Source organism: Rhinatrema bivittatum, unplaced genomic scaffold (assembly GCF_901001135.1).
Source record: "Rhinatrema bivittatum unplaced genomic scaffold, aRhiBiv1.1, whole genome shotgun sequence".
In the NCBI taxonomy this organism is placed as follows: domain Eukaryota; kingdom Metazoa; phylum Chordata; class Amphibia; order Gymnophiona; family Rhinatrematidae; genus Rhinatrema; species Rhinatrema bivittatum.
The window spans coordinates 72,120-89,261 of NW_021820728.1; the positions used below are offsets into that span (position 1 = coordinate 72,120).

Here is a 17,142-nt window from a genome sequence, read left to right on the forward strand (position 1 = left end):
TACCTACCAGCGCCCTGGAACTTGACAGCAGATAAGGACCATGTATGCCCACTCAGGGCCTCTGAGTTGCATTTTTCAAACACCGAATTTGATTAATATTTTTGTTTGTTGGCGAATCCTTTCCTGCCACAAATTCCATTTAGCGTGCCTTCAGTTTTGTCCACAGATGGTGCCTAAGCCATACTTGCTAATACCATTTTTGGATGGCGTTTTGGTGGTTGTTTTTGCTGTGGAGCAATAATTGAGGGGGACGGGGGGAGCAACCGGATTGATACAACCATAGAATATCGTAGTTATCCAAGAGAACTAGGTGGCCTCATGACTCGGATGTGGGATTAAAAGTTATTGCTGCTGGAACAGAGCCTGGAGCATTGCAAAAAGGGAATAGAGGGGCACCAGCAGCTTAGCCTAGTATCACCTTCAAAAGATCATTTTTCTGGGCCTTCTAAATGTCTGATTTTTTTTTTTTTAAGTATTTTTCTATTTTACCATTCCTAAATTTGGATATTTTCTGATTTGTTAGGAATTTAGACCGCAGGACTCTGAAACCTGGATACTTGTTTTATTCCCTTCCTCTTACAGTCAAGGATCAATGTTAAAAAAAACAAACCCCCAAACCCTCCTAGGAGCTCTGTCTGTCTGTCTATATTTCGGCAGGTCCCTTCACGTTTCCTGGGCACTAGTTGCAGGTTTGGCCCCTTGGATTCCGAGTTGTGTTGCCTTGTGCTGTATCTGACAGGTGGGTGACATAGCAGCTCAGGTCCTATTCCTGTTAGGATCCAGGCCAGCCTTGGGTCACAGTCATTAAGGCTGAGTGGGTTGGCAGTGAGGAAGCGCGAGCCATGCCTATGGCGAACCTGCCAGCAGCTGCTTTCATGCGAGCAGGGATTATAAGCGCTAATCTAAAGCAAACAGGCTTTCTCCTTGCCAGGCCTGCTCCAGCTCCGGCGTTTCCTGTTGGGGGCAGGAAGTGGGCCGACGCTGCTGGCGTTTCCTGGATGAAACCTAAACACGGCCCGCAAGTGCCCCCGGCTCGCTGTGACCCCCCTCCGGGGCACATCCTGCCATCAGCGCCGGGGGGGGGGGGGGGGGTTAAGGCTCAGGAGCCCCGGGATTCTCCGCTTCTCTTCCTTTCCTGGGCCAAAGCCTCTGAGACCTTTCCATCCGCTGCCCCTTCCTGCAGATAACGCGGCCCAGCGCATCGCGGGATGGGCAGGGAAGGGACAGACCCCCCCCCCCCTTAAATCCCATGGTGGTTACCGCTCTTTCAGCCATTGTTGGGGGGGGGGCCCGACGACCTATTCCCTCCCTTTTTAAAACGAAAATGCAGTTGCTTGAGACCAACATGGGGGAGGGGGAGCCGGGGACTGCCCAACCTTTCGCTCCCCACAGCCTGAGCAGCTTGGTGGGGTGGGGGGCAGGACCACCCCCCCCCCCCCCAACCAGAGGCCGCGATCAGTCACTGGGCCCCGGAGGAAGGCACCGACAGATTAAGCACCAGAACCGAGGAGTTCGGAGCGTGCACCTAGGTCGGAACCACAGCTGGGGGGGGGGGGGGGGGAGGGGCGTTTTCTCTCCTTCTCTCGCCTTCTTATACCGCCCCCCGACCCCAGTGCCTCTCTCCCCCATCCCTCTGTGATGCATTCATCGTGCCAGGCAGGATTCAGACTTTTAACCCAGGAAAGTTGCCCCTGGGAAGGGGAGAACTCGGAGCAGCAAAGCGATTTGTCCTTTTCCGGAATACACGGGGAAGAAGCAAAGAACAAGCCGTCTCCCGCCACATTTAAACAGCTCCTCGCTATTCACGGCGCGCTCCCGTTTCGTGTGACCTCCGCTGCCCAAGCGGCAAATGCAAACGCCGCACAAATAAAACCAACTGGAAAAAAAAATGCCCGGACTTGTTTGCACGTGAAGCCGATGAGAGGTGGGGGCAGAGAGAAAGTTGCTCCCCCCAATCTTTCATTTTCTGTTTCATCGGGAGAGCAGCTGAGAAGTGGGGGGAGGGGGAGTTCGAGCCCCCCCCCCCCCCCCTCTCGAAATGAAAGCTAATAAATACATTTCCTATGGCAGGTGGTAGCATCGCATCCTGGAATAACAACGTCTGCCCCATATATCCCTCTGCCACACACTCAGCACCGGATGCGGCTGTCCAATTCCTCCCCCCAGGGCTCCCCACTAGAACCATCCAAACAGCCATTCCCTACCAAGAAATACATATCCCACGAGCTGCAAAAAGTGGCTTCTTAGCAGAGTTTGTCCAGTATAGCCCTTATATTTGGGAATTTGCTAGGATATTATGAAGACGTTCGCCATCATTTTTGTTTGGACCTATGAGATTATTTAAACATCTGCATTATATGGTAATATGGACCCTTGTGGGGCACGGATTCTCCCTTCTGAACAAATAGACAGTGCAAGCAGTTTGAAAAGGTTCTCAGCAGGACTGTTCTTCACCAGCTAATGTGCATTAACTGGTATATGTATTCGTTTTTATTAGAGTGTTAACTTAGCTTCAAATAAATTTATTTTTTAATAAGGTTTTCTCCGAAAAATATTGCATCAACGTTCTTGTGGTGTATTAGCACAGTTTATGTGTATGAACACTTGATATATACACTGTTTAGTTATTTTTCTCTATTTTATACATATATGTATGTATGCATGTTTGTGTGTGTGTGTGTAATACTTTTCTTGATGTGGTTTAGCGTTTACTTCTGTGCATTTCTTGGCTACACTTCCCGTCTCATTGGAAACGATGGAACTGCATTTTACAGCCGAGTGGTAGGGGGTTTACAGAGAGTGGTTTGGAGGTAACCACTTCGTAAAATATTTACCAAGAGATAAGAGCGTGCATAGGGCTTCCCAAAGCTGTGGTGGTGGTCCCACAGCCACTCGGGTTTTCAGGATACCCACAAGGACTGTGCATGAGATAAATCTGCCTATACTGGGTCTCCAATGTATGCAAATTTAATTTAAAGCGTATCCTGAAAATTCAACTGGCAGTGGAGGTCCCAGAGCAGGTTTGAGAAGCCATGGTAAGGTATCTTAGCTTGCCCGTTCTCTTCTTCCTACACAAAATGCTCCATAATTTCCAGTTTTCCTGTCAGAACTATTAAGTTCCATAAATATTTTTTTCTAATTTACCCTATACTTTAAGTTACTTTAAGTTCCAAATCCAGATTCTGCACCGCTTAAGTTGTAAAATATAGCTAATTATGTTTTTATGTGGTGCCCACAAAGATGGAGGCAGTACTGGTAAATATGACTGTCTACATTTCCCTCTAAATTCAAAAGCAGAGAAATGTTAGAAAGATCTGCTCAGGTTCCCTCTGCTCAGGCTCCGTTTTGTTTACCCCTGCTGTCGTGCTGAATCCTCCTTTCACGGGCTCACTAATTCACTGGGCTCATTACATTTAATTAAGGATCGAGGAGGCGTTTCCATATTTAATAGTAATCATAATTAATAATAATAAAAACGACAATAACCTCCTACAGAAGTAAAATAAAGAATTACTATTCCGATGTGGGCAGGCACAGGGCACTTGATTGCACTTTCCTGCTGCCTTTTTTTTTTTTTTTTTCCGAGCATCTGGGCACAGACACATAAAAAAAAAAATCCCCATAAAGGCTGAATTCCAAAGTTATTCCTCTGCATATATCCCTGCAATATTTTTCCGCTTTCCCTCGATAAAACGGCCCAATAATAATGAATCATTTCATAAATAATGGGTTTGGGGGCTTATCGGGGCAGGCGGGCCAGTGCTGCCTCCTTATCTCTGCTGGTCACATTGCACCAGTGTTCTCCTCTCCATACTAAATAGGATGCTGGACGTGATGGGGAATGAGATCCAATTCCAGCGTAGCCACCCAGCACTTACTACACCTTAAAAAAAAAAACATACACAGAGAGAGGCTGTGAGTAGGCCACAAAATGGTTCCACTCACTTTTACCAATGGCAAGCAAACGGTGAGTAAGATCCTCTTTTGTTGCAGGCGGAAAACGGCTTGGATTGCTTTCGCACTCGTTTCGTTGTTGCGCTAAATCGAATCCTCGATTTTTTTGTTTTTCGCTTTCTCTATGGGGATGCGCCGGCGAACGAATGGAAGTGTTGGTGTGAGTGTGTGACTGTGTGTGTGTATTGTCACACATGCACATGTATGTACGTACATGGATATGCATGCACACACACGCAGGCACCCCCTTATATTTAGGAGGAGGGGGGGGGGTATTTAAAAAAAATTGCAAGCTGGTGTTTTGTTTAATGACGTCCTGTTTGTGAAAGGCAGCGTTGGCAAGAAAAAGGAAAAATGAGGCAGCGGGCTCGGGACATTTTTTTTCCTCTCCGTAAATCTATTTTTCTAAGGCAGAAACCGAACTGTCTGCGTGGGAATGGCTTTTCGCGGGCTTTACAGGGCGGCTGAAGAACAGGAGCGTTAGTGGAAGGGCCTTGTCCTTCGCATACCTGCGAAATAATGGATGAAAGTAATTATTGTGTATTACAAAAAAAAAAACCAACCAACAACAACAACAACAAAGAAACCACAACCATGATTCCCAAACCAAGCCAATGTAGACAGGCTTATCTGGCACAGAACCCAGCGATCGGGCCAATTTTATACGCCTAAATCGGTCGAAAATAGCAGAGAAAGACCGGAAAGTGACATTTAAACTAACAGAATGGACTCGGCAGGCGGGAGCCTCTGAGTGCTGGGAAGCACTCGGCCATGGCGGACTCGGAGCTGTAAGTAGAATCCTTTGGACTACCCGGTTCGGAAGGAGCTTTCATTTGGCTCTTTCTCGCTGTAAATGTTCCTGCTGGGGAGATGACACTTGCTTTTCGGCCTCGTTGACTGAGTCAGATAATTTCCTGTTTTCCAAAGCAACAAAACTTGCAGAGGAGACCGAGTGCTTCAGTACAACGGTCTCCTGTTTCCTTTACTTGTAAGTAACCGAGAACCAAAAGTTATCTTTGGTAGAAGCAAGCTAAATGTATAATCCGATGCCAATTTTGTGGTACCGACCCTCCCTAAGGAGCACCTACCCGGTCCCTTTGTCTCTCTCTTGTTAGAATAAAAACGTGCAATGCGCTTTATAATTTCACACATCCGACAGGAGTGGCCTTCCATTTACTGTTCTGTAAATTCTCCCCAATTCCCGGGATGAAGCCAACATTTAGGCGAGTCTGTATTAATTGGCTGAAACCTATTTCTAGGTTTTATGAAACTTATTTTTCCACCGAAAGCAGTTCTTTGCAAACAAAATGCAGGGCTTTTGGCAGGCAAAAATAATGTATCCCGCGAAAGCGTATCTTATTCTAAGTTAAAAAAAAACCCCAACCCAAAACGAATATCTCCACATATATGAAGATATAATTATTATTTTTTAAATTAATAATGAAGAAGATTCGCAACAGTAACGTAGGACACGAGAACCTGCTCTTTCATGCATTATTTCTCTTTTCAAATGTACCTTTTCAAATTATTCCAACAAGCAGAATAAGCAGGAAAAAAAAAAAAAAGATGTGAAAACATTTTTCTAACCGCCTGCCTGCTCTATGTTGCAAACACAGGAGAAACTGCGATGGGAGGAAGCTTACCCCACATATAGTCAGTGTGGTCCCCTGGCCCTAAAACCCTCCTGCAGTATCGTGCAGGTAGGAGGAAGCAGAGGACACTGCCAGCTCCTTTGTGCAGAGAGGTGGCAAATATGTCCTGCTTTGTATGTGGCAGAAGACAATCAGGGCTGCCTTTCTGGGTCCTCCTTGGATTTGGAATAAAGGGCAGCCACGTTTTCTGTGCGCTTTCTGGCATCTTATTATAGAGAATGCTCTCTAGTTTAAACTATTGGCGTCTTGTCTTAATGATCAGACTTGAATTAAATATCACGGCGTCGATTACCCAGTAATTTATCAATAGACTTGCGGGACCTTCCTTTTCGGTTTTTATTTTATTTTATTTTTTTTCTAGGGAATTTATCCGCGTCTTTTATAAAGAACCAAAATGGGATAAAATCAGTGCAAAAAAAAAAAAGACTCAGTTTATTTCCACCGTTTTTCTCCCATTTTTTGTTATACTAAAAATTGACAAATTCCTGGGAAAAAATAAAATAAAAACTGAAAGTGAAGGTTCCTAAATATTCTTTAGATAATCTTCTTCATATATTTACACAGACTAGCCTCAATGTCAAAATGCCACGATTTAGGGATTCCCCATGCGAGAAAAGCCAACAAACAAGTCGTAGGTGATACCTGTTTATTTGTAGATCTTTAAAATGAATTAACACAGAAACTACACTATTTCATTAATGAAACACAACAGCAAAAAAAACAAAAACCGCTCAGAAACGTACAAATTGGATGGCTAGCTTAAAATGGATAGCAGATTTAGGGACTGTTCTTGCGGGTGCCTATTGGAAAGGTAATTGTGAGATCTTTGTAAACCTCATTCAGCCTTTCTGGTCAGGTGCGTTGTAGATTTGCTGTGTGACAAATTGTGCGCCTATTAGAGATCGGTCATACTTAGTACTGTACTATTTAGATTCTTATAGACCGCAAGGGTAGCTGGTTATAAATCATCTGACTACTGCATCTATCTATACTTTGTATTCCTACCGAATACAATATTACTGCACTTCACTCGTGTTCCCCCACATCTTGGATGGAAGAAAAATTAATTCCCCTCGCTTTCTGAAAGAGCAATCTGGGTTTTTTTTTTTCAACCATTGCAAATTAAAAGTCTACAAAGGAAGATGTTTTGAAATGTTTGTATTTGAAGTATTCAAGCTAAAGAAATTATGCTACTGCCTACCTTATTTATACTCTTTCCATCTAATTGCTGGTTTCACTCTTTGGTTATTACATTTATTTACTGTACATGCTTAATGTAAAATACGTGATGATGTTACAGTAATGCAAAAATAGTTTGTCTTGTCACAGGCGTCTATCCATAGGCAATCATGCAACCTGGCCATTTTAAAACTTCAGATTGTGCAGGTGCTCGACAACATAAAATTAATTTGGGCAACTAGTTCCCTACTAATAAAGCACATATGCTTTAATTTTGCTACGATGGAATGCGATGATACTTGCAACCAATTTTCTGCAGAAAGGAAAAGTCTCTTTTATCTGCACGGCCAGAATTCAGTATGGGTCCTGTGTATAACGCATTTCCCCGCCAATAGGCACGGATAGTGAGATAACCTGTGGTGCCTAGATCTTATTTGCTTGCTATTATTCTGGTCTACAAAAAATAAAGAGCAAACAAGGTGGAAGCAAAATAATATTGTTTGGCCTAAATAAAGTGCAAGAAAGACGCGTACAGGAACGGAGGAATTTTTTTCTGCTGTTTAAGTGCTAATCATCTGAATATGAATAAACAATTACACACTTGCTCGTTTTCAATTTGATCTGGAGCGAAAGATATCCCGGAACCCCCCCCCCCCCGCCCCCCTCCGAAATGGCAGTGCTTTTACAATAGACATATGTGTGGTGTGCATGTATCTAGTGTATATATATATACTATTATAGTGGGGTGTATGTATTTATATGTGTGTATATATATTGTAGTGTATATATACACTACAATGCAGTATTTGTACGATATATATACCGTTGTAATGGTGTGCATGTATATATGTGTATATATATACTATTATAGTGGTGTATATGTATATATATATATGTGTATACGTATTGTAGTGTATTGCTTATATATATATATATATATATATATATATACTGTTGTAGTGGTGTGCATGTAAATATATATGTATATATACTATTATAGTGGTGTGTATGTATATATATGTGTGTGTGTGTATATATATATATTGCAGTGTATTGCTTATATATATATATATATATATACTTTTGTAATGGTGTGCATGTATATATGTGTATACATATATATTGTAGTGTATTGCTTATTTATTGCTTATGTATATATATAATATTGTAGTGGTGTGCATGTAGATATATATGTGTATATATTATTGTAGTGGTGTGTATATATTGTAGTGTATTGCTTATGTATTGCTTATGTATATATGTATATATGTATTGCTTATGTGTATATATATATACACACAATTGTAGTGGTGTGCATGTAAATATATATGTATATATATTATTGTAGTGGTGTGTATGTATGTGTGTGTGTATATATATATATATATACACACACACACAGTATTGCTTACACTGTTGTAATGGTGTGCATGTATATATGTGTGTATATATATATTGTAGTGTATTGCTTATATATTGCATATGTATATATATATTATTGTAGTGGTGTGTATGTATATATATATGTATATATATATTGTAGTGTATTGCTTATATATATACGAATGTACTGGTGTGCGTGTATATATATGAATGTATACATACATATATATATATATACATACACTATTGTAGTGGAAATCAAAAGGCTAGAAGAAGGCTGCGATGGCGCGCGCTGAAATGCCTTTTCCTTCTTGCAGGCTCTCTGCTAAGGTGCCCAGGGTGCCAGGGGGTCGCCCAGGATGATGGAAAGGCTGAAGAGCGATCTGCCCCTCCGGGACCCGTCCCCCTGCCCCCAGGAGGAGCCAGGAGGGGGCCCCCCCAACGGAGTCACCAAGGAGACGGGGCCCCCCTGCGCGCTGCTGCGGCTCGGGGCGGGCGCGCTGCACATAAAAGGCGGCGAGGCGGGCGGCGAGGCGCTGCAGACGGTGCCGACCACCGAGCTGTGCAGACCCCCCATGGTGCAGCTGAGCCCCCCGCAGCCCGCCGGCAGAGCCATGCTCTACACCCTCGGCCAGCCGCTGGGCGCCGCCGCCAGCAGGTCCGCGCCCCTGCCCCTGCCCCTGCCTTCTCCCCCCTTCCCCTCCCTGCTTTGCCTTCTCTCCTGCAGCTCCTCACCCTGCCCCTGCTTTCTCCCCCCTTCCCCTCCCTGCTTTGCCTTCTCTCCTGCACCTCCTCATTGCTTTGCATCTCATTGGGAGTCGGGACCGCTGCTTGTGAAAGACAGAGCTGCTTTTTTTTTTTTTTTTGGGGGGGGGGGGGGGTTTCAAATGCAGTATTTGTACGATGCATGGGGGCATTGCCTAGCACTGATTTGGGGGAGGGGGGGGAGGGGGTGCGCGCCTGCTTTCTGCTCTGACTCTCTCTCTCTCTCGGCCCGCAGTGTCTACTTTGAGGACCCCGACGCCTTCCCCATGTTCCACGGCAGCAGCAGAGTCAAGCGCAGAGAGGGCCCCTACGAGACGGAGATCATCGAAGGGGGTAAGCGCTGCTCCCTACTCTCCAGCTCCAACAGGCCCTAGGTTGCCCGGTGGCTCTCTCGGCTCCTAGCCCCTGGCTTTCATTCTGCTGCCTAGTCTGGCTAAGAGCAACCTGCCAGCGCTGCTCCTGGATGGTGGCGAGCAGGGAAAGAAAGCGGCGACTGATTTCTCTTTGCTAGCCCCACGGAGAATGGAAGGTTGCTTCTTCCGTGGGACCGGGGCTCTGAGAAGTGCCTGCCACGCACGTGCTCGTTGCGGGCCCGCAGGCTGCAGATTAATGCTCCCTCAAGCCATTGCCAGGGACAGAGGGGATGAGCCTGCATCTCCCTTCTTCTGGCACAGCTGGAGGTGCACGAGAAATATGCACCAGGAGCCAATTATCCCTCCCCTAAACCACTCTGCACATCACGTTTACTGGGTGAGGGGGAAGCCGATGTAACAGACGGAATGTCTCCAAGTATTTGGCGAATTGTGTGGCTCGGGAATTTTGCAGAACAGCAGCCATTCCTTGCTATCAAGCCCTAGCCTAGTTAAGTCTCTGCACACGGTAGCCCAGCGCTGCCAAGCTGCGATCTGGCTGCAGCAGCTCTGACAAATCAGACCTCCTCCTCCTCCTCCTCATCAGAACTGGGTTCTTTTGGTCCCAGATAAGTCGGCAGTCTGGGGATGTGATCTGCTTCTAACCTGTCAGATCATAGGTAAAATTCGCGGGATGCACTAATTAGCTCTCAAAGTTTCCTTTACTTGATTCTTTCTAAAACGACACAGAGCCTGGTGGTGTCACCAACAGACTGATTGAGACGTAAGCTTTCAAGGACAAGGGTCACATGCATGTGTCACCACGCTGCTTGGGGTATTTTTTTTTGTTTTGTTTTTGTTTTTTTGCTGCTCCGGCTGACATGACGACCCGTCCAGGGATTTTACCCACAACATTTGCTGCTCATTAAAAGCTAACATTTATGTAGCTTTAATCTAAGTTGCCCAGTGACATGCGCTATCTATCTGGGGTTAAGCATGTGCATATCGGCACCCATTCTGGGTTACCTGTGTGTGCCGTGCAGATTTCGGGCTGTGCTGCTGTGCAGCCTTCCCAGTGGTTCGAATGTAGACTGCTCAACGCTGCTCTTACATTTCCCAGCATCAGCACCTTTGCCTGATTAAAAGTTTGTTTTGTTTTTCATCACATTTCTGAATAATTTAAAGGAGCTAATTGTACTCTTTAAAAACTGCATCAAAACAAAGGCACAGGGAGGTTACATCAAGAAATGGGTCACCGAGTAATGGCAAAGCACCCAGGACTGCAGAGGATAATTTTCCAATAGACGCTGCCTTTCTCCTTACCTTGCATCCTGTCCTAATTCTTACCGGATTTTTTCTCCCTACTCTTCCTTTGTCCTGATACCCTCTCTCCCTTGTTTTCCCATAATGTGGCATGTGTCTTTACATTTAATCTACAAACGATCGCTGAATTTCCCTGGAATCTGAGTAAATATTAATAGGTTCGTGATTGTAATGAGCTAGAAAGTAAAAGTGCTCTAGTGACATTTTACTTCAGATGATTGGGCATGCGATTGATAATACAATTTAAATGAAACTGGTTTGAATGCCTGAAACTGGGATTAGTGCACTAGCAATAGAAAAATATCTTCTTTTTACTTCTTCAAAGATTTAATTTTTCTTGGCATTCTTAGGTTCTGCGATGCTTATATGACCCGACACATGGCAAGTTATAGTTATTCATACCCTGGCTGGGGTGTGAGGCATGGGATGCAGATGCCTTTAACCATGCAGAGGACGGGTTATGATAGCATATGGCACATACCTGCGCTGTTATACCTAAGAAAATAAAAAGAAGTGTTAATAGTAGCTATGCTTATGCAAACTATGGTTTGGCAATGGAGATTTATCCTCACTATTGTAGAAACACTGCAGAGAGCAATCATTCATGATTGTCCATTAGATAAAGGTTTTATCTCATGGAAGAAAAAGTCATAAGCTACTACTGGAAACCACTTAGAAGAAGAACGTGGTAAGCTCAGAGAGAACAGACTCATGTATATATGATTAGTGTTTTGGTCCCCTTGCACACAAAGGGACAGAAAGGGACCAAAACACTAATCATATATGTTCTCTCTGAGCTTACCACGTTCTTCTTCTAAGTGGTTTCCAGTAGTAGCTTATGACTTTGTCTTCCATGAGATAAAACCTTTATTTAATGGACAATCATGATTACTATCATTTTCAGGAGATTTGATGACGGATTTTGTTTCCTTATGGTGACCTCTTGGTATCCTACCCAAAATGATGCCCTAATAGCTTTAATTGAAGAAGAAATAGAATAAGAATAATGTTTTCATTGGATGCCAAGATGGCATTTTTTTGTATGCTCGTGTAAAATGAGCTTTGAGGGTAAGCGCACAATGTAAGTGTGCATGTACATGTAAGATCAATCTAGTCAGGAGAGTGACTCACCCCCCCCCCCCCTGCTGTCATTTGTTGTGGGCCCTTACACTAATCTAATAATATTTGGTTATTTTCCTAAATAATAACAATATTTTGATTGTCACAAAGCCACAATAAATAATATATTTGGTGCTGTTTCTAATCCTTTATTACAATTTTAGGCACCCGAGCAAAAGTGGTTCGTCGAATCTTCACCAACAGCAGGGAAAGATGGCGGCAACAAAACGTGAACGGGGCTTTTGCAGAGCTGCGGAAGCTGATCCCAACTCACCCGCCAGACAAAAAGCTCAGCAAGAATGAGATCCTTCGTCTGGCAATGAAATATATCAATTTCCTGGCCAAGCTTCTCAATGACCAAGAAGAAGAGGGAAACCAAAGGGGTAAAGGGAGCAAAGACACTGGAATAGACCAAGAGGTCCTTCTTCAGGACATGTTATCGCCATCTCCAAACTCTAGCTGTGGAAGCTCATTAGATGGAGCAGGAAGCCCTGACAGCTTCAGTGAGGACCATGAAACACTGGATTCAAAGCACAGGCGGAGCCTCCATCCATCCATTTTTCCTGTAGAGGGCAACGGTCAACGATGACAAGTTTGCAAACTGGTGAGGAAGAGCACAGGTTCCAATCTGCATGAGGGCCTGGCACTCATGCTGCATTCGTGCTTGGCCAGAAACATCCACCTTAAAAGTCAATTTCCCCTCGCTCCCCTCCTACTTCATTCCTCCCTTCCGCACACTCACAAAGTCTTGTCTCCCTGCTGAAAAGGAAATGAAGGACAAACCAAATGAAGGTTCTTCAGATGGGTACTTTCTCTAAAACAGAAAGATGGTAATATCTTTGTAAATAAAATGTGTGATAGATGGCTAGCGGCAGATGGGTCTACTTTATGAAGAAAAGGGGACACGAGAAAAGCGAATTCTTCAGCCTCTGCTGGTCTTGGTTTGGGTCTTGATGGAGCTTCATTTGTGGGTGGAACTGGAAAATCTGAAAATCTATGACCCATGCTTCTACAGCTGGGAAAACACATAAGCCACTTTTTGAATCAATGACAATAGGACCTTGCAATTCCAAGTGGTGGTGGCTGTTAAAAAGGCAGGAAGTCTTTAGTTAAACATAATCTAATTCTGACTTGTTGAAAGTACTGAAATACGGCATGAGAGGAGCCTGATGCAGCTTACCTCGGAACGAAAGGTACACTTTTTTAATGACATTAATTACATGGTGATAATATTTGACCAACAGTAACCAAGAGAATGCTGTAACATATTTCTTTAGACTTAGCAATGTTAAACACCAACAAAAAGATTTATTGAAAGTTGTACGCATGTAGGAAAATGGTTGTAATTATGTCCATTATTACTGCTGAATCTATAGAGATGTCCACTGTGCCCTTGCTCCGCCAGGAAAGGAAGTGCTAAGTAATTTGCTACAAACCGAAGATCTGGCTCGGAATCTCTACAGCTCCCAGTAGTCTCTCTAGATCTCGTACTGCTGCTACCAATGGTACACTTCAAGCAACACAAGCCAATCGGCCAGTGCCTTCAACATCTTAGGCCAAGCCAGGGTGCCTTTTCACTTCCCAAGAAAATACAACCATCTTCCTAGAAGCACAAGTTCAGTTGTTGCTTTTCCCTAGAACCTAATTGCTAGAATGGAAAAGAGCAACCAGGCCCAGATTTAGGCAGAAGCAACTGAGCCAATAGCCTGGAGCGCCACATAGGCAGGCCAAAGAGGAGTGAGCCTGCTCCAGCCTACTTCAAAGAGGCACTGCTATGGCACTCTGGGACTTTGGAAGGTGGTGGGGGAAGGGGTGTCCACCACTTTTCTGATCTCCAGGGTCTCCTGCCTCTCTCTCTCTTTCACGACCTATGGCAGCAAACTCTTAAATCTGGCCCTGAGAGCAACTCATTTTATAACCAAGCCACGTAGCTCCTGGATATTATTGACAAGCCCATGTGACCACAATGGGCCCAGAATTCTGTAGTTATGTAATATACAGATGGTTGAGCCACTGAATGAATGCTTAAATATTCACTAACAAATGGCATTTAAAAATATTCTAGTGGCAAAAGTTGTGATATAAATTGGGGCAGATTGTTCTGTGGATAAATCATAAATTGATTTCGTCTCCAGTGTAATAATGACTGATGGGTTTATCGCCACACCCATGTTCCGAAATATGTAAAACCCCAGTTCCCAGCGCAGTCACGATATATTATCAGTGTAAAACTCAGAAAGCTTTGCAGTGCTCTGGTTGAAAGATCCTTTCTAACTTATTTTCCCACCCAGTATACTATTTATTGTACTCATTCAGGTACAACACTCTGCAGGGAGCTGGAGTCCCTTATCAGACAAATCTTTCTTGCCATGTTGCACAGTGCGTATGGGAGGGAGATTTTCAACAGGAAATATATCTCCCTTTCTTCACTTGTGTTCACCCGTTTGCTGTTTGAGGTTAGTGTGTTATACCCGGACACACTTACTTTCTTCAGAGCACAATTAGAGAGAGGTATGAATAATAATTTGGGAAAACACAATATCTGTAAGAACAGCCTTTTTAATGTATTGGAAGGGATGAATTTCTTGCATAATGAAATGTAATAATGGTAGGAAAATGACAGCAATTTTGTCTTCATGATTCTTTGGCTAAAAGTAGTGCATTCTGCCTTTATTTGGATAAATGCCCCTGATGTCATATAAGTGCTTATTCTTCTACGCCTAAGCTTACAGTAGAGAAATGCACATTAAGAAGGCTGAGTCCTCTCAAAGTAAGGTGCATAACTTAGGGGGGGAGGCACATAACTTACGCACCTGCTTCAGCTTTGTTTACCTGCCAAAGGACACACCTTACCTTTTTACCCTTTCTTTCTTAATTCTACCCCTTTTGTGTTCATCCTGCTCCTGACATCACACCAAGCGAACATGATGTCACCAGCAGAACAAGCCAGAGCAGGCTTGACCCCTTTCAATCTGTCACCTAACCGGATGTGTCCTCCATCACCAGACCCACAGAGGCCCCCCAGGGAAGGCCGCTGACTCCCTTTCAGACGCGGCACCCTGAGGCAGAGGGGTGTTTCAAATAGTTTGCTAACCTGACAGGTTTCCTTTTGTAGCTGAAATATGAAAAAAGGTACAACCAACCCTTTATGGTTTGTTTTGTTTTTTTTTGAATACTTGTAGCCTCTTAGCAATGCACAGTTTAGGTAAATGAGGTATGTATAATTGTACTTAATTGTGATTTGAATGGTACATCTTCTGCTTTTAATCTTTCTTGCCTGTCCTGTGTTTTGACATCACACTTACGTCTGAACAGCACTTTCAGCCATTCTTGTATTATAAAATAATCTGGTGATTCTGGTTTCTGCAGATTTTTTTTTTTGCAGAAATTAAGTGTCCAGATCTGGTACCTTTATCTTTGTAAAGCCAATTAGGTGAGCCTGTGGATGTACTATTTAGAAAATAACACAGTTGTTGTAATATATGTATAACATGTTATATCAAGGATCTTTCTAAATAAAGTTTTACAAGCCAATATCATCTTGCTTTAAATTTGGGTTAACATTTCTCTGCTTCCCGCGTTATTCGAGAAGCTGAACAGGTTTGGAAGACAACGGGGGACAGTGAGAGGTGTAAGCAAAAAGACTAGAGGTTCATTCTGATCCCCCAAATCTCCCAGTGTAGAGTATTTCCCCTCAGCTTCTGGTGTGGGAGCCCTTTCCTGGGACTGGCTCGCAGCCTCAACCAAGCTCTCTCGGATTGCAGAACCCAGCGGAGTTTTAGGGCAGCTTTGACCTCCTCTGGCAGCGTCATGGAACTGGGAAAAGCTGGAAAGGAGAAAACGTGTGGTGCTCATAACTGAAATGAAACAGAGAGTCCGAAAGGCCATGCAGCAATGCAGGGTCAGCGCAAACCTTCCTCTGTGAAAGGCCACATCCCCTCCTGCAGCCTTCCAGTTTCTAGCAGGCAGGGGATCTGTAAGATGCCCTGGAGCCAGAATGAAAGCAAGACTGGTAACGGGGTTCTGCTTCGGATAACGGCTTATTAAAGAATGATTTACAGGAAGAAGATAAAAAAAAAATCACACTCAAGTGAAACTTCAGATTGTAATGATTACATGCGATATTTCACCTAAATATTCCTTTTTGGAATATCAATACGCACATTATAGACGTCATCCTGTTTTCTATTATTTCCCCTTCATTCATACATCCTCAATCTCTTTAAAAAATATACTGCATTGCACCGCAGAGATTTATACTTTGTAAGCCATTCAGATGTAGCAAATATAATATCCGAGGATTTGTTCTGCTGAATAGACTGTGATTGATCTATCTCCTTCCGCAGACTTGTCCAATCCCTTTTGGAGCCTGGTTGCACTATTTGCCTCCACAATGTCCTGTGGGCGGCAATCAGCTCCTCCGGGTCACTCTGCATTCTGAGACTTCGCCTTTCTTTTCAACCTGTCCCCTGGTGGTTTCATCGGGTGCTGCCCTCCCCCAGCTCCTCTGCTTTCCACATCCTCCATGATCCTAGGCACCTCTATCATTTCTCCCCTCAGTTGCCTTTCCCCCCACTTGAAGTCGTTCCAGATCAGGGCTGCTGCAAGAGTATGTGTCACCCTCAGCAATCCTTCCCCTTTGAGACTTTAATTAAACTGGATAACCGTGCTAACCCTGACTCCATCCCTCCCAGAGCAGGCCAGTAAAAGCCCCCCTGGGCACAGCAGGGACCGTGTTCAAAAGCCATGTAAACAGGTAGAAAGCAATTTACCCAGGTTCAAAGGCAAAGTGTGCTGGTGCAACGCCAAAATGGAGAGGTTTGAAAAACGACCCTCATACTTTTAAATATTAAACTTATATGTGTTTATATACGTTTGTCTTGATTAGACTGCAAATTCTACTGAGATGGCAGTGGCTCTTTTGTGTTTTTGTACATCGAGTAGCGCCTCAGAAATGATAATTTTTGGGAGTAGACTGCAATAAATAAATAAATCAGGAAATATATACACTTTATAAACTAAAAGAAATCCATACCACATTGGTTGAAGGTAATTTATTTATTGCGTGTAATCCCTGGGCTAAGGACCTCCCCAAGAGTCATCTTTAGTTTCAGGGCTTTGATTAGTCAAAACTTCCTTTTCTACTTTTAAGCCCCACCAGGATAGTGAAGTAAGGAGTGAGGAGGAACCCTCCAGGTCCCAGCAAGGACAACCACAAAGAAGTAAATCCAGAACATCAGGACAATGGGACTTTTAAGTATATCACTGAAACTGGATTGAAGACACCTATCCACCAAAATCTGGGAGATCCAACACTACCCCTCATAATTGCAAAGGGAAAGGAATTAAAAAACAGATTCACTTTAATAATTTATATTAAAATAGAAAGTCACAGATTTATTTGAATGATCAACAAT

At 43.7% G+C, this 17,142-nt stretch overlaps 1 protein-coding gene across 3 annotated transcripts; it reads left to right on the forward strand.

Annotated features, from left to right (window-relative positions):
* Window positions 1–3,763: 3,763 nt before the first annotated feature.
* Window positions 3,764–15,259, forward strand: LOC115082038 (T-cell acute lymphocytic leukemia protein 1 homolog). Of its 3 annotated transcripts, none has more exons than XM_029586300.1 (4): window positions 3,764–3,967; window positions 8,486–8,826; window positions 9,169–9,266; window positions 11,890–15,259. In XM_029586300.1, exons 2-4 carry the CDS (start codon window positions 8,528–8,530, stop codon window positions 12,312–12,314), a joined length of 822 nt encoding a protein of 273 aa, XP_029442160.1. In that variant the 5' UTR covers window positions 3,764–3,967; window positions 8,486–8,527; the 3' UTR covers window positions 12,315–15,259. The 3 variants fall into 3 exon arrangements, with proteins under 3 accessions (XP_029442160.1, XP_029442161.1, XP_029442162.1); XM_029586301.1 differs by lacking the exon at window positions 3,764–3,967 and adding an exon at window positions 3,986–4,742; XM_029586302.1 differs by lacking the exon at window positions 3,764–3,967 and adding an exon at window positions 4,749–4,942.
* Window positions 15,260–17,142: the final 1,883 nt, after the last annotated feature.